Source organism: Sodiomyces alkalinus, assembly GCF_003711515.1.
Source record: "Sodiomyces alkalinus F11 unplaced genomic scaffold SODALscaffold_10, whole genome shotgun sequence".
NCBI lineage: Eukaryota > Fungi > Ascomycota > Sordariomycetes > Glomerellales > Plectosphaerellaceae > Sodiomyces > Sodiomyces alkalinus.
This window is the reverse complement of record NW_021167088.1, coordinates 12523-29706: the sequence shown is the minus strand read 5'-3', so window position 1 is coordinate 29706 and position 17184 is coordinate 12523. Positions and strand designations below refer to the sequence as shown.

Here is a 17184-nt window from a genome sequence, read left to right as displayed (position 1 = left end):
TACTATCAACTATTTCCATCTTCAGGTTCTCTTCGCAAAAGCATGTGGCACAAGAGTGACAACACATTATACATTGAGCAAAGCAGTACCAACACCACGTTATCCCAAACTATTGCGCCATCGGGCTTCTCTCATGGCGAGAGAAACAAGAAATTTCCGTACCAGTCTCCCAGAGTAGGAGGGGACGGGATCAAAGGGAATGTCTCAACGTCTAGCGGGCCCGACGTGGGACATGGGATGAAGCCAAATCCTGTCAAAGCCAGGGACACCCTTTTCCGGTTCCGATCGCGGGGAAGAGACATGCCGTGGCCTTTCCCTTATGAACGGCGACGTCTTGGCACACCTCTGCACCGTCGTTAGGATGTGCAAGGAGCGTCTCCCGACGAATAGCCAACGACGGGGTCGCTTGCAATCTTGTCTGGCGTTTTGATAATTCCCGGTCGAATCGCAATGGCTGGTCTTCCTTGGTATAGGATTGGACCGGCCAATGCTCCAGGCTGCGGCAGCAGTTGTCCTTTCAAGGGACGGCTGGTATACCGTGTAAAGGTTGGTGCGTCTCGCTCGGCTATCCCCACTCAATCAATATGATAAGCCGGGAGACCAGGCGATGGCGGAGTTCAGTGCGACTTTCAGTCGTCGCGCTTAATACCGCGAAAGAGGGAGCGGGCCATGTCGGTGAAGGATCGCCCGCCAAAGAGGAACTCGTTGGTATGCCGGCCGCAGTGGGTGTAGACGTTCATGTTGCGGCGTGGGATAGGGGAGGATGCACCGCCGGGATATTTCGATGAAGCTGTTGAAGAGATCGAGGCCGACGAGTGGGATGTGTTCTGGCTCGAGTAGGAGCTCGTGCGGTTCTTCAGCAGGCAGTTAGTTTCACTGGTCTCTTGGATGGGGGCGGTGAAAGGTGGCGATGTGTTTTCCATACCTTTTGCTTTTCCACGACGATGGGAGCCGGAAGGGACGTTCGGGAGAAACCCATTGCGGCGGTGGGAATGGTTGTGAGTGAGGTAAGGGTTTGGTACGTGAAAGTAGGATATGTTAAGTGCCGGGACGGTGGAAGACGCGACGGATAATACGTATGGTCTTCACAATCTCGAGAACAAACACGATGGCTTGGGTGCACAGCAACTGGACGGCTTCTATAGCTAACTTCCGAATCACTCAACTAAGATGGAGATGATATGATGCAGGAAGCAGAGTGCCATCACAGGGAAGCGTCACTGGCACACCGAGACAACGCAGTAAATAATGGATATTAGTACTACCTAGGACGTAGCACTGGTTCCTGAGAACAAGAGTTGTTGATAGTGGTGGGGCTGTTCGGTGTTGGATTGGTAGGCTAAAGTAGACCAATATCCGTTGGTGAAACTGAAGAAGAGCAACGGTCTTGTTGAATACCTAAGATAGATCGAATGCCGTCCATCTCGGGGTCTGTCGAGGCTCTTAAATGCTTCTTCGGTTTCGTATCAATCGCCCACCCACCGCCGGATCTCCCCGCGGTGCTTGGCTCCTCGCGGGGAAGTGGACCGGTGGATACAACGTGTACATCACATGTGCGACCTCAGTTGCGGGGCCTCGTACTTCGTAGTACCATGCGTTCCTGGTGCTTCCCATTTTTGCACACCGACCCGATGGTGGCCTCGAAATGGATGGAGGTTATGCGAATAGGAACTTGCCGGCCTCTCTCCACCCTTGCATTCGCTTACCATCCTTGACAGGGGCTCGATTTGGATAAGTGATTTGGCATTAATCCATTGGGTTGGGCCATCAAACGAGGCAAAAACCAGACCCTCCGTCCATCCTCCTTCTTCGGGGAAAGGAGTAATTCGTTCTTGGTCCAATGAATGTGATACGAGGTGGACGAGGGATAAATAAGAGAATGGAGATCAGGGTGGGATTTGACGACAATTTGATGGATGACCGCCAATCAGCACGACTCTGTGGACGTGGTAGCACTAAGGTAAGGTAGGCAGCACTAAAATTAAATCAGCCATTTCGATAAGGTCCGCAATTCCTAACCGTTGCTTGTATACATAGGGCTGGGCCGTCCCCAGGAAGGTCTGACCGAATGGGTTTTTGTTCTTCTTGGAGGGCATTTCAAGGTTTCGGCTGAGGCCAGTGGCACTCGCCATGTCGTTCGTTTACCAAATATGGCATAGATGAACCCTTTCCGCCAGTTCAGGTGAGATAGAGTGGCCTCGCCTTATCGTCAATTGTTTGTTTGACCACACGGCCAAGACCTTGTCTAGGAAGATCGCCCAATTCGTCGACCGATGATCTCGGGGGAGAGAGACATAAGCCGTGGTGGAGGCATATCCTTGCAGTTGCTTTGTTTCCCCTGGTCCGCGTTCTGTAAACGGTATGTCAGCAGTCAGTGCATCGCGGCCCCGACGCAGTATTAGCGTCGCGCGAACAAGTCAGGTGGTGTATTCGTACTCGGTACCTTTTATGCGGATACCTTACGTGTAGAAATACGAAGTACCTAGGTAGGTAAGTGCATAGATTTATCACATGACCAAGAGCCACTGAAAACCGCGACCGACCGGACATAGCTTAGTTAAGCAGCACAGCCACATAATCAGGTTCATCGTGAGGCTGGGGAGCGTGGAGACGAGGACGCGTTACCCCAGATTTCGGACCATCTGTCGTAGGGCTGATCTTGGAAACATTGAAGCTTATCCATGAGCCCTCAAGTCCTGGCCCGAGCTGCTGGGTAGCTGTGCCTGGCATGCTTTTGCTTGATCTGTCTTGTCTTTGATGGAGTGCGCCGGGCTGAGATTTCATGAACTCACTAAGCGGGCTATTAACATGCAGTCGCATAATCTTCTGCTACCCATTGATACCGATCAAGTCATTGTTCGGCCACTTAAACATCCATTTGGAATAGATAATCGAATCATTCAATTGTGAACTTGATTGTTGTGAATCTAAAATTCGATGTCCTGTGTTCAGCAAGTGCCCCTAAAAAATTGGGGCAACACCACGTAGTTGACCGGCTTTTCTGTCCAAGGGAACATAATAGGCCAATCAGCATCTTTTTTCGGGACACGGACCCATAGGTTTCCTCTGCACGTGAGACCCACACGAAGCCTCGCTCCTCCTCCTCCCTGCCCCTTTGAACACCTTCCACGTCCGTACAAACCAACCGCGCAACCAACGCGATTGTTTTGTGCTTTTTTGCAACTGCTGGGCATTTCCCTCAACTACCGTCAGTGCCTACCCTTCGACACAGCACTGTGGTCGTCACTATACGCTTGCTTATCTTCACACGGCTTTCATTTCATCTTCTTTCTTTCTTTGCCTCACTTTCCCTTCTACATCATACCAGCTTTGTGTGCCACTCGGCATCGACATCCACCAGGGGAATTTTCGACCCACGTTAACCAGCCACTGAACCCTGCCTCATTTCCTGTCCACCCTCACAACCATCATCCATCGACTAGTCAATCAAAGGTAGAATTCTATTATTCCACACTCGACTCGATACATTGTCACTATCCATTTGAGACACTTTGTTGCCATTTCGAAAGCTCTTTCACTTACTGGTCAAGGGCAATACGTGCAGACCCCTCCCATGGAGTTGTCGCTTGCCTTGAATGGCTGACCATAACTACGACCCGATTGATCTCCAATACGCCATTCATCATTCCCTGTCATCACACCGGTGCCCGATTTCTAGCCTCTCGGCTGGTGATACTTCCTACCTCGCCTCAATCCTTTGCGGTTCCGTCAATTACCGCCAGTACAGTCATCGCACCTTCCCGGGGCTCCGCCAACCGAACCCAGATCTTAAGACCACGAAGCTTGCCTAGGCTACGATTCCTGGATCAGTAACGGAAGGCCGAAGTGTCGCAACGGCTTCAGCTTGGCCTCCACATAACCAACAGATTTCCCAGTTTCGCTCGACGACTCCAAAATGGCAAGCAAGCGAAAGCGAGAAGAGTTCTTCTTCGACCCCAATCAATCTGATCCCGAGGATGAGAACTTTGAGCCGGGCGTGGATCGGCCGAGTAGGAGCAAAAAACGCTCGCGCTCATTAAAGAGTTCCAAAGGTAGCCGGAAGAGGAATAACCGGTATCGAGGGTCAGATATCGAAGACAATGACGATATTTCGGACAGCGAAGCCGACGAATCCTTTGAGGATGATGTCGGTGAAGATGACGACGAGGATGATGATTTGCCAGTCAATGCCGCAGGCCGAAAGACCCGGAGAGCCGCAGCCAAGCCCGTGAAGTACGAAGAAGAAAGTGAAGACGAAGAAGAAGAAGAAGACAACGGGGAAAATGAAGAGGACGAGGAAAATGAAGAAGATAAGGAGGAGGAAGATAAGGCCGATGATTCCGGCGATTCCCCTGTTGCAGCTGCTGCCACAAGGAAAAACACCCGACGCAACAGCAGCGCAGTGGAGGTCGAGGATCCGCCTGAGAAGCCCAAGGGGCAGCAGCCTACGAAGCTCGTAAAGCTCAAGATCAACCGGTCGAAGTTGGAGCTGGCGCTGGCTGGTGCGCCACAAAGGAGAACGCGCTCTCGGACAGTAGAGGCCGATGAAGAACCAGTAGAGCTGTCGAACTCCGGAAGGCATGCTCGTCTGGTTTCCAAGAGTAGAAGCCCGGAAATCAAAACTCGTACCCGATCATCCCGTGCCGCCAAAGGGCTAGCCAAGCCCCCCGAGACTATTCAGGAAGCCACCCAAGAAAGCAACGGTCATCAGCCCGAAGAGGTTGATGAGTTAGCCGGCCACCACGAGGATGTCGCTGCCGACGTCACTGCGGATGCCGAAATGGAGGACGCTCCGGCTGAGGAGGCAGATGCACCGGGCGAGGCCCCTGTGGCCGATGAAGTGGTACCCGAGGCGGAAGAAGAAGACGAGGATGACGTTCCAATTACTAGAGGTCGTAGCACCCGAGCGCGACGAACCAACGGCCCGGAAAACGACGACCAGGACTCCGCAGCAGAGAAAGCAAGCCAACATCCAAGTCGTCGACTGACTCGCCGATCTGCCCTTCGAAAGTCGAAGTCGGCCCAGGAGCCAAGTAGCGATTTTGAGCCCGGTGAGGAGTCTGCCGAGGATGCAGCCATGTCCGATTCATCAAATGCCAATCAGGAAGACGTTGGCCTTGACAGTCCAACCCCTCGAGGTCCACGCGGAAGAACCAAGGGCAGATCCGCCAAAAGCTCTCGCCGGGGCGCCGACTTGGATGACGAAGTTGAGCTTGACAAGGACGAGCTGGCAGATGAACTGGAAGATCTCAGAGAAACCTCACGCACGCGGTCTCGCCGAGCCCGGCGACCCTCTCCTGCCATTCTTTACCAGGAAACCGTGTCAAAGCGGCGCCGTGCTGCTGCTAAACCTATGAACTACTTCATGCCCCCCGTGACTGCGGCCCACATTGAGGAAGAAGAGGACGTCGGGGAAGAGCCCGCTCCCACACCAGCGCGCCGTCGCGGCCGTGCAGGTGCTAGCCAAGCATGGGATCGGCCACTCAACACCACCTTCGGCCCCTTTGGTGGCGGCGGCGGGATTGGCTCGCTCCTCGGCGGGCCCTGGGGCACTGGAGCCACCGGCGGCGTTGAATCAGATAGCAGCGATGACGAAATGGGCCACAGGTCGGGCATGGCTGGCAATGTGGGCATGACCCCGACTTCGGCTGCCGCACCAGCACTGCTTCCAGGCCTGGCTCAGACGCTCGGGGAGACTGGTCTCGGAGCGACACCCAACGTTGGGAAGGTCAAGAATCAGAAGGCGTTGGCCGATGCAGACCCCTTAGGCGTTGATTTGAGTGTGGACTTCAGCCAAGTCGGTGGCTTAAAGGGTCATATCGACCAGCTCAAGGAGATGGTGCAGCTGCCTCTATTGTATCCCGAACTCTTCCAGAAATTTCACGTCACCCCACCCCGGGGTGTCTTGGTAAGCTCTCCTTTCTCCTTTTCCCCTTTCTCCTTGTTCTTTCTTCCTTTTCTTCCTCACAACGCCGGGCAATTGCTCACCAGCGTCTAGTTCCATGGACCGCCGGGAACTGGTAAAACTCTCTTGGCCAGAGCTCTCGCCAATTCTGTTGGCATTGGTGGTCGGAAGATCACTTTCTACATGCGCAAAGGAGCGGATGCCCTCAGTAAATGGGTGGGCGAAGCCGAAAAGCAGCTCCGGCTTCTCTTTGAAGAAGCTAGACGAACGCAGCCAAGCATCATTTTCTTCGATGAGATTGATGGTCTCGCTCCGGTGCGCTCGAGTAAACAAGAGCAGATCCATGCGTCCATCGTATCGACCCTTTTGGCATTGATGGATGGTATGGATGGCCGTGGCCAAGTCATCGTCATTGGCGCGACCAACCGGCCGGATAATATTGACCCTGCGCTCCGGCGCCCCGGTCGCTTCGACCGGGAGTTCTACTTCCCTCTGCCAGACTTGGAAGGTCGCCGTTCCATCATCGACATACACACAAAGGACTGGGGTCTCTCCGACAGCTTCAAGCATTCTTTAGCCGAGAACACAAAAGGATATGGCGGCGCCGACCTTCGGGCACTCTGTACCGAGGCGGCTCTCAACTCCATTCAGAGAACGTATCCCCAGATCTACAGTGCGACGGATAAGCTTGTTGTCGACCCTGCAAAGATCAACGTCCACGCCGCAGATTTCATGATGTCAATCAAGAAAATGATCCCGTCCTCGGAGAGGTCGGCGGGGTCCGGAGCTGCGCCCCTCCCCAAGTCGGTTGAACCTCTTCTGCGTGATCAGTTCAACACGGTCAAGGAAATCCTCGACGAGCTTCTCCCTCGCAAGAAGAAGCTGACGGCTCTGGAGGAAGCTATGTTCGAACAGTTCGACGACGATGACCATGGCTTTGGGCGCGAACAGATGCATCAAGAGTTTGAGCGATCTCGCATTTTCAGACCCAGATTTCTCATTACTGGGCTTGTCGGCATGGGCCAAGCGTACTTGTCGTCTGCTTTGCTGCACTACTTTGAAGGAGTCCAGGTCCAGAATTTTGGTCTGCCCACCCTACTCGCTGATGGACGTGTAAGTTGGCACGGATTTATTCGCCTCTGATGAGACCCCGGTTGATACTGACAAGCTGGCAGCCCGTTGAGCAAGTGATTGTCAGCCTTTTCACCGAAGTCAAGAGGCACAAGCCCAGCGTCATCTATATCCCAAATATCGACTCGTGGTTCACTACGCTAAGAGATACTGTTGGCTACGTAACATTCAAAGCGTTGCTGAAGTCCATACCTCCCACAGATCCCATCTTGGTACTTGCCACGGCCGAGTACGAAAATGGGGAGGGTATTGATCCTATGCTATGGAAGGAGATATTCGCCTATTCCATGAAGAATAGACTGGAGATTGCTCGGCCGAAAGCTGTACGTTCCGACTCGTTTCTCCCCCCGTGCTTCTTTACTTGAGTCGAAGACTGACTGTCTGAACAGGAGAATCGCCGCGAGTACTTCAAGTCTATATTGGAGTACATCCGCAAGAGCCCAACCGACTTCCCAGACCCGGCTCACAGGAAGAAACGAGTGCTTGAGAAGCTGCCACTTGCTCCTCCCCCGCCGCCGAAAGCCCCTTCGAAAGAGGAAGAAAAGGCCACGCAGAAGAGAGATCGTCAGCTTCTCAACATCCTGAAAGTACAACTTCAGCCGATCATGGACCAGATCAACAGGAAGTATAAGAAGTTCAGGCAACCAGTCATCCCAGCTCACCAGCTGGAGTACCTCTTCCTCGAATCCGACCCCAACTACATCCGCCCGGACGTTCCCGGAGCCGAAGAGCGCCCATTCGAGATCGTCAAGGACAAATATGGGAACGATGTCCTGCGGGAAACAGCGACGGGCAAGACGTTCCACAACCTCGAGACCACCACCATCGAGGAGCGACTCTCTAACGGGTTTTACGCGCGGCCTGAAGATTTTCTTTACGACATCAAAACTCTCGCGAAGGATGCCAAAAAGATTGGCGACAAGGAGAGGACCCTTAAGGCTAATGAGCTTGTCAGCAACGTCGAGGTGGATGTCGCGGCGATTCAAGCCAACAGCAACATCGACTGGGAAGGCCTTCGGTCCAGGCAGTTGCAGCGTGCGAAGGCGGCGGCGGAGAAGGAGCGCAAACGCAGGGCGATGCAGTCCATCGTCAACCTCGTCCAGTCTGACACGGCCGCTGCTAACGACAGCGACTCTCAGGGTCCAGTTACCTTGGGCGAGCCGATCCCCGGATCCCGTCATACTAGCACGCGCTTCCAGCCTATGAGCCCCCCATCTAATGGTATTGGTGGGCGCTTGGGCTCACGTGCACTGAGCAATGGGATCTCTAAGCCGCTGATACAGAGCGACGTGCACATGAGTGGTGTCGACGACGATACGCAGCCGGTTGCCGAACACACCCTAATGAGGCCACCGGCCGAGGGACCCGTGGCGGGGCTTGCCTCTGGAGATCAATCAATGGGCACAGCCACAGCCACAGCCGCTGGCGTGACACAGCTGTCCCAGAAATCCGCCGTCACGACTGTCCCACCGGGAGTGTCGCCTTCCGCTCTCGCGAACGATGCGTCGACGACCAAGACGTCTGACCCATCGGACCGATCCTCGAGCAAGTGGAGCACGCAGATGACCAACGGCTATCCCGCGGACCAGAACACGCAGAACGATCATTCGCAGCTCCTCGACACGCAGGAACTCCCCGGCGCCCAGTCGAATCACGGTGGTGACGACTCATGGGCGCATTCCCAAGCCGACGGCATTGCGCGAGGTTTTGTTCACCCGGGAGATGTGGGGGTGGGATCTTATCCGTCCCAGCGTCCATCCAGCAGCCTCCACGACTCACCGAGCAATGAGCACGTCAGAAACTCGGGCAACTCGGGATCTTCACCGTCGCAACCCCAGCCAGTTATCCACGAGGGTCAGGTTGAGAATTTCCTCGATGACCTGACAGAGCGCACATCGGGATGCACGATTGAACAACTCGAACAGATCAACCGAGAGCTGATGGACGAGATCTGGAGGACGCGGGGAGAGTGGAACCGAATGAAGGTGCTTGGGTCTGTGAAGAAGGTATTCAACGAGACCATCTCCGATATAGAACACATCCAGTGTCTTCTGCAGCAGAGCCAGTAGAACCATGCTCAGGTATAGAGGCGAGGCTTTTGTATCACTAAGGGCATAATATTCCTCCTGTTTGGGCAGCGTATACGACGGGTTCGCGAACACACATTGATTGGCAGAAGGTGTCACTGGATTTAGACGAAGGATGGTCGGGTTAGCTTAGGGACGAGGATTTTTCGCCGAATGGCATTTCCATTGCTTGTGCAGATGTGAAGCTTCTCCTTTGCATTCCCGGGCAGTCTGTTGGATTATCATCCTTTTAGCTTCCTGTAAGAAACCTGAGGACTCACTCTACTAGGAACGAAGTCTCTGAGCCGACGTCGTTGGGCGTAAGGTAGTATCCAATACATCTGTCTCATGTGGCCCTATATTGCTGTGTTGCGACGCTTTTACGGGCTATTGGATTCATCATTCCATCGTCTGAAGTGGGATAATTATTTGGGGGGGTATGGGTATCATTCCTTTCCATCCTATCCATAAACCAAAGAGTCAGTCATATCAACGTCGCAGAACCATTAGCCGGTGCATGCATAATAATACAACAAGCCCAGGGAAGCACCAGCACCAGCATGGCAGTTTCGCCTCTCCTCAGATCTTTCCGGCCACCCTCGCCTTCCAAGCCCCCTCCTCACGCCTCGCCTCGCTCCGCGAAAGGAAATCTTGCCGCTCGGCATACGACCCCTTGGACCTTCCCGCGAGCTCGAGTTCGTCCTTGAGCCCCTCGCGGTCCACATAGCCGGCCCAGTCCATGCGGCTCTTCTCCACGGTGTTGAGCTTCTTGGCGCGCACGGCGTCCTCGCGGGCCTTCATGCGCTCGCTGACGCCCAAGTTGAGGTCGGAGCGGGCGGAAGAAGCGGCGGCGGTCTGTTCCAGGACGGGTTCGAAGGCGGAGCGGAATGCCTTTTTCAGGGTGCGTTGCGGAGGGGCGGCCGTGTCGTCGTCTTCTGCGGTCTCGGCGGCGGCGTCCTTTTGGGAGGCGAGGTAGAGCTTGGCTTCGGCCGAGTCCCGCGGGACGAGCTTGACTTCGGTGTGCACTTTGCCTGCGAAGTTGTAGGTTCGCTTGATTCGGATCATGGATGGGGGGTCGCCGTCGTTCTCGAGGGGGGTGGGACGGGGAAGGGCGGCGGCTTGTGGTGCGGCTGCGCCTACGTCCATCGTCTCCCCGTCTTGCGAGGTCGGTGCTGCTGCTCCTGTTGATGATGTCGCTGGTGGTTGTATGGCTGGAGTTGCGCCAGCGATCATCTGCGCCCAGAGCGAGTCTACGTCGATGGTGACGGGGCCGGTGATGGCCGCGGCTTTCCTCTCTTCCTTCCTACTGTTTTGTCAGGAGGTCCGCATGGTTTCTATCGTCGAGTTAACAGAATGACTCACCCTTGTGCTCTCATGCTTCTTGTCTTTATCAACCCCCCTTCGCCACCCTCATCGTCGTCTTCCCCAACTTGCAATCCATTGTCATCTTGTGTGCTGCTCTTGTTCTTCTTCCTCTTCTTTCTTTTCGCCTTGCTGATGATGGCTTCGTCGCCAGAATTCTCGAAACCGGCGTCTTCAGTTGGGCCAACTTTTGACGGGCGCTTTCTCTTATTGCGAGAAGACGAGGCTTGGTCGTCGCTCGAGTCGGAGTCGGAATCGGAGGAGGCCTGGTCTGAGGGGCGGTTGGTCGCGTCGTTGGCTTCGGGGTTAAAGTCGGAGTCTTGAGAAGACTCGTACTCCTCGGCCTCCTCGTCGTCTACTATTTGCGCGTCTGGTGGCATATTGACAGTATTGTTTGTATGAGGAACGGTTGGATGGAATTCCGTAGGACAGTCTGGGTGAATAGAGGACGTCGCGTCGTACTTACCAAGTACCAGGTAAAGATACCTACCTTACCTAAGGTAAGGTACCTTAGATACCTAAGTTGCTTATCTTAGGTACGTACCACACCCCCACCGACTTACCGAGCACTTTCGGCGAAACTCTCGGTCAAGCATTAACGAGTTCCAACTGTTGGGGAAACCCCCACGAGGAAGCCGAATGCCCTTGTCTCCGTCTTACCTATCCCCTCTTTAAGCAGGATATATCACAGAAAAGGACGCCCACTTTCCCGAGGTTGACCATGAGAAGCTTTCTCCACTACCTACTATGTCCCTGGCAAATCTCCTACTCTCGGAGACCAAGAAGCACCCGAGCAAGGGTGAACATGACGTGTAATCAGGAAGCGCCGCTGGGGCTCGAATTTATCCGGTAACACTGACACAAACTGTTCTTTTAGTCCATATCATGGGTAATGGCCTCTCCATGTTTTCCCCGCCACCCCCCGCTTCTTCCCCGCCGAATGCAGTCTTCTTACACGAATGGGGGCCTCGAGAAGCCGTCTCGCCGTGTCGTACACGTACAACGGCCAGGACAGGTGCCCGACCATTGCGAGATGACCTTCCGGGTTCCCCACCTCAAGATGTGCATTAGTATTACGCGACCTGCGTCTCATGACCTTGTTGACAAGCGAGCATTGCAGGGGGCAAAGGAGTTGTCACCCAGTTCTTCTTCAAGTCTAGCACTGCATTGTAGGATATTGAACTACCCTCCCTTTCCCCTGTTACTTCGCTTTACATCAACCTCGGGGACGTCCGATTTGCTTTTCTTTCTTTTCTTCTTTCATCCGGACTCTCCGGTTGTTCGCATTCCCTTTAAAACGCTCCGAAACATCAGGGACTCGACGACTCTTCTCCGTACATATCGAATACATCAAGATGTATGCTGCTCCCTTGGAGGAGAGTGAATGGGTCGAACCCCTAACCTCTAACGAGGCACGGCTAGCCCCGAGGCCTCTTACCGAGGAAGAAAAGGAGCACTTCGTCGCACATGGCTGGCTTCGTCTGACAGATTGCTTCACCAAAGAACAGGCCGACTGGGTCAATCAGGATGTGTGGACGCGGCTAGGAATGGACCCCAACGACAAGTCCACCTGGGCACAGCGGACCAACATGCCCTGCCATCGCACTTTCGACGCCTCCGTTTTCTCCCCAAAGGCGTGGTCGGCCATTAACGAGCTGTGCGCGGGCCGTCAACTGCACGACTCCCGTGAGTGGCGCGACTCCCTCATTGTTAATCTCGGCAGTGACGAGTACGAGGGCAAGGAGACACACCCCCACGAACTTGACAACTGGCACGTCGACGGAGACTTCTTCGTCCACTACCTCGACTCTCCCGAGCAAGCCTTGCTGGTCATCCCTATCTTCTCGGACATTAGCCCGGGCGGCGGCGGAACGATGATCTGCCCGGAGGGAATCCCCAAAGTCGCACGCTACCTGTACGACCACCCGGAAGGCGTGTCCCCCCGGATGATACCCCGGGGACACCCGGATTTCGAGGCGGAGAAGACCCTGGACTGGTTCAACACCACGGCCAGGAGCTGCGAGAACTTCGTCGAGGCCCACGGCAAGGTGGGCGACGTCTTCCTGCTCCACCCGCTCATGCTGCACTCGGCGTCGCGGAATCCCTTGCGCCAGCTCCGCATCATCACCAACCCTCCCGTGTTCTTCCGCGAACCCCAGTGCTTCGACCGGCCGGACGGCGACTATAGTCTCGTCGAGCGCGTAACGCTCCGCGCCTTGGGGAAGGAATCGCTGCCCGGTTGGAAGATCACGCGACCAAGGGAGATGAGAGTACCGGAACGGATCAGGATCCAGCAAAAGATGAGGGAGGAAGAGAAACAGCGGCTGCAGCAAGCGGCGCTTACTCCTCCCCTCGCTGCCGAACCGCCTGCCGCCGCCGCTTAGGGAAGGAAGGAGAACCATTCGGGAGAGGCGACGTATACATGATCTGTCAATGTCCAGACCCGGCCTGGTTCATTCTACTGCCCATGCCATCCGATCCACGCGTTTCATGCTGAGTCGAACTTGACTGGAGAGAAGTCTCGCAGTATGGGGTAGTTCTGGAATTTAATCAGTGGACAACAGTGGAATAGTTTCATATTTTAGAGTCGTGTGGAGATATATCTTGGTCAGTTGGCATGGGGAAGGGGGGGAAAAGAAATAGGGGCGGTTTTCGAGTCGACGGCCAGAGGCTCAGAGCATGGCGGAATTGTACGTATGGAACTGAGTGGGCACACTGAACCAATTTAAAGCATATCGCGCAAGTACACCTATACTGCGAATGACCCCCGAGTCAGTCTACGGATAGGTAATAATGAAGCAACCTCCGATGAGCTATCCGTAGGTACTATACGAGCACTGCCTTCGGAGTACTCAGTACCTACCTTAGGTGAGACGATGCTGGGCGACGCTCGAGGTGCCAAGTACCTAAGGTACCTGGTATCACAGAATATTATCTCTCCACTCTAAGTACTGTCTCCTTACATAAAACTCTAGTCAAATATTACCTTTTTTAGGATATTTTAACCGTCTAGGTACCCTTTAAATCTATTTAAAATAAATAAGACTAGTCTCATACGTATTACCGCGACTACTAGCACGTAATTGGTCAAGACCTTTATATATATATTGTCATTATCTATATATACTTAAAATTTTACTCGAATAATCAATTAAAATTTACTCATATTTATATTTTCAAACTTCTCATTTACTCAAGTTGCCAGTTCAGCCGTTAGGCCATTGACCAAGATTCCTCACTGCTGTACGTTACTTTGCATTGGGCTTTTTTCAGACCTAATGTGGTCGATCAACCTTTCAGTTACGACTACGAAAATTTTGAGCTAGTTAGGCCATCACCCTAACTACTACCTATTTCGAAAATATTTATTTTCTTCTTAAAGCGGATTTAATAAATCCTTTCTTATATAAGGGATCTTAGCCCTCACTTTAAGGTTAGCTATAAAATATCATATACTCACCTATATACCACTTATTAATAAAAAAAATTCAAATTAAATTAATCGTTCGATTAGCATATATCAAGCACTTAAACAGCGTTCATTCAGAGCCATCACCAAACTCATCTATTTATTACATTTTTTTTTGATGCATTAAACACATCACTAATAATTCTAAAATATTAGCATTAGGGTAAAAATATAAGCTATATTAGGAAATATTAATCTAATCATATAACTAAATAAATTTACTATATAGAATTTCTTAGTTCGCAATTATAATATGTTTTATATAAAAACTACCCATATTTATTTTTATTTTCTAACAAAATTCCTTACTTTTATATTTAATAGTATATATATATTTCTTGTTTTATAACTTTTCCAAATAGAAAATATTTTGTTTATAATTTATCTATTTTATTAGAATCATACACCTAATCAATCATCTATTACAATTTAATATGTTAATATTTTATTTTATATAATTTTTTTTAAAAAATACAGAATATATAAAGCTATTGTAATCTAATTAATATTCAGGTAGTCTATAGTTTGGATCTATAGCCTGTTATTAAGTAATAAGATTATCTGCCGAAGATCTAAGATTTTCTACTAAATATTTAATAACCTTTAAATTAGTCTTAAATTCGCTTATAGACTCTGAAGGGTAAAAATTTTCAGTACCATTTTCTATATTTAAAATAATATTAGAAACTTTTATCTATTAGACTTTATATAATATTAATTATTCTAATATACTATCTAATTGTTCATTTAAAGGAGGTAAAGATCTATTAATTAGAGGTATATTTAAAGGTGGTAAAGATCTATTAACTGGAGGTATATTTAAAGTAGAAGGTGAACTACTTAGTAAAAGAAGGATAATACTTAGAAGAAGTAATAAAAGAAAAGAAAGATTTTTTTAGATCTTTAAAAGAATCTTTTTCTTTAATTTCATTTAAATTAACTAAGCTAGTATTATTTTCTATTATATTAGGGTGACTTATATAACTTTTATCTAAAGTAATAAATTTAATACTATTATAAAATAAATATCCTAAACATATAACTATTCCTAAAAAAAGAATTAAGGAAAACCTGCATAATTGACTATGCAATATTAATAATTTATTAAATCTCATTTTTTTCATCATCATTATCATCATTTTTTTTTTACTTTATTTAAATTTTATTCTTTTTAATATAAGTCTAATCCATCTTTTATATAAGAAGAACTTAGAACTACAAAAACTTGAGCTTGTATGAAAGCTATAGCTATTTCTAAACCTAAAAAGGCTACTATGAAAGATAAAGGTATTAACCCTAATAGGAAGAATATTATACCAGAAGATATAATATTATAAGTAAATCCTGCTAAGATATATAATAATATATAACCTAATAGAATACTAGCAGCTAATCTTAAAGCTAAAGATATATTACGAGCTAAATAAGATATAAGTTCAATTAAAACTAATAAAGGTAATAAAGGTAATAGGTAACCAGCTAGTACTAGTAAAGAAAAGAATTTTAACCTATATTTTTAGAAACCTAAGATTGTTATACCTAATACTATAGTAAAACTAAGAGCAAAAGTTAAAATAAAATAACTTATAGATATAAAACTATAAGGCACTATACCTATGAAATTATTTATTAGGATAAAAATAAATAATATATAAATAAATAGGAAATACACTTAACCGCTTCTAGGGTTAATTTGATTTACTACTATACTATGAATAGTTATATATAAAGTTTCTTAACCTAAAGATCATCTATTCCCTACTAATTTAAAATTATTTTACACCTAATATTCCTATTATAACTATAAATATTAATCCTATTATTAAGTATAATCCTATATTAGTTAAAGAAATACATAAATTATTTAGTATAGGCAATTCAATACTAAATAAATCTCTTATTTCAAATTATGTCAAAGGACTAGATATTTCATTATTTACTATAAAGTTATTATAATTCTTTTTTTCTTACTACTAAAATTAATTTATTAATTATTAGATAGGTCCTTAAATAACAGAATTTCGTCTAATTAAATTAGTCTGAATTATATAATAAAAATTTATTTAGTAAAATATATCTTCTAAATCTTCTACTATAAATATACGAGAAACTAATAAGTAAACCATTCCAGGTAAAATATATTTAGAGAAGATATAATGAACTAATACAATTATTATAAAAGCAAAGACTACTTTATTTATATAATAAAAAGGTACTAATTATGGCATTTTTCTAATTTTATTTTCGTCTAAATTTCTATTTTTAAATTTTGAGTTGTTTTATATAAAACGAAAGTATATAGATTAAAAAATTTCATTTTAATATTAATTTTTAGATTACTGCGGTTTAAACGCAGCTACTCTCCTACCCAAAAGGAGCGCCTAACTAACCCGGCCCTAATCTGATATATATATATATAAAGATTTATTTTCTTTTTATATTAAAAAATAATTTGTTTTATTTAACAGTAATTATTACTAATAATTCCTAAAATTAAAAGTTATAAATTAGATTTATAACAGAATAATATAAAGTATCTAAAACTAATAAAGAATATATACTAAGAATAACTATAAATAACACTAATATAAGTAATAATATAAATTCTCTTTTTAAAGTATTAAATATTTTTTTTTCAAAGAATTTAGTAAACGATCCTCTAAATGAAATTCTATTAAACATATACATTATAAATGCAGCAGATAATACCATAGAACTAGCACTAAGTATACCAAATATGGGTAATTTTTTAAATATTCTATATAAAGATATGAATTCTCCTATAAAATTAAATATTAAAGGAGCACTATAATTTCCTAATAATAATATAAAGAATAATATAGAAAATAATAGCGTAATTTAAGCTATACCTCTATAAAGATATATTATTCTAGTACTAGATCTATCGTACAGTATTCCTCCTGCGCATATAAATAGACCACTAGAAACAAATCCGTGTCCTAATCCTAAAAGTATACTTCCCTCTATTCCTTGAACAGTATTACTAAATGCACCTGCTAGATACACAGCTGCATGAGAAACAGAACTATAAGCAATTAACTCTTTTACGTCTATAGTTCTTAATGTACTAAAACTTGCATATAATATAGTAATAATACTTATAGTATAAACTATAAAAGTTAACTCTAATATTGCTTTAGGTAATATAGGTAATATTAATCTAAATATACCATATAAACTTAATTTTAAAACGATAGCTGCTAATATTATACTACCACCTAAAGGAGATT

The 17184-nt window shown here is 47.6% G+C and overlaps 5 protein-coding genes across 5 annotated transcripts; 2 read left to right on the top strand and 3 right to left on the bottom strand.

The window, feature by feature from the left end:
• Positions 1–629: 629 nt before the first annotated feature.
• SODALDRAFT_362499 (hypothetical protein) lies at positions 630–3354 on the bottom strand (the record flags this gene model as incomplete). Its single annotated transcript, XM_028614469.1, has 12 exons — positions 630–1083; positions 1209–1220; positions 1294–1368; positions 1552–1831; positions 1922–1938; positions 2020–2124; positions 2166–2202; positions 2272–2350; positions 2569–2800; positions 3054–3113; positions 3185–3216; positions 3307–3354. 12 exons carry the CDS (start codon positions 3352–3354, stop codon positions 630–632), a joined length of 1431 nt encoding a protein of 476 aa, XP_028463484.1.
• Positions 3355–3916: 562 nt separating this feature from the next.
• Positions 3917–9105, top strand: SODALDRAFT_283219 (AAA-domain-containing protein; the record flags this gene model as incomplete). Its single annotated transcript, XM_028608388.1, has 4 exons — positions 3917–5908; positions 5999–7018; positions 7081–7359; positions 7426–9105. 4 exons carry the CDS (start codon positions 3917–3919, stop codon positions 9103–9105), a joined length of 4971 nt encoding a protein of 1656 aa, XP_028463483.1.
• A 310-nt stretch (positions 9106–9415) lies between these two features.
• Positions 9416–11183, bottom strand: SODALDRAFT_328048 (BCNT-domain-containing protein). Its single transcript, XM_028610589.1, has 2 exons — positions 10465–11183; positions 9416–10405 (listed from the first exon to the last, which is right to left on the bottom strand). Exons 1-2 carry the CDS (start codon positions 10842–10844, stop codon positions 9682–9684), a joined length of 1104 nt encoding a protein of 367 aa, XP_028463482.1. The 5' UTR covers positions 10845–11183; the 3' UTR covers positions 9416–9681.
• Positions 11184–11341: 158 nt separating this feature from the next.
• On the top strand, positions 11342–13274 carry SODALDRAFT_328047 (hypothetical protein). The gene has a single exon (XM_028610588.1). The coding sequence runs from the start codon at positions 11820–11822 to the stop codon at positions 12846–12848; it is 1029 nt and encodes a 342-aa protein (XP_028463481.1). The 5' UTR covers positions 11342–11819; the 3' UTR covers positions 12849–13274.
• A 2722-nt stretch (positions 13275–15996) lies between these two features.
• SODALDRAFT_282940 (ATP synthase F0 subunit 8) lies at positions 15997–16152 on the bottom strand (the record flags this gene model as incomplete). Its single annotated transcript, XM_028608372.1, has 1 exon — positions 15997–16152. A coding segment is annotated over one exon (156 nt), but the record flags the coding sequence as incomplete, so codon positions are not given.
• Positions 16153–17184: the final 1032 nt, after the last annotated feature.

Bases quoted from the DNA above. Each gene is read 5' to 3' on its own strand.
- SODALDRAFT_328048 (XM_028610589.1), bottom strand. From the start codon at position 10,844: ATGCCACCAGACGCGCAAATAGTAGACGACGAGGAGGCCGAGGAGTAC. The intron at 10,406-10,464 runs GTGAGTCATTCT...ACAAAACAGTAG, and splicing joins AGAAGCATGAGAGCACAAGG to GAAGGAAGAGAGGAAAGCCG.
- SODALDRAFT_328047 (XM_028610588.1), top strand. From the start codon at position 11,820: ATGTATGCTGCTCCCTTGGAGGAGAGTGAATGGGTCGAACCCCTAACC.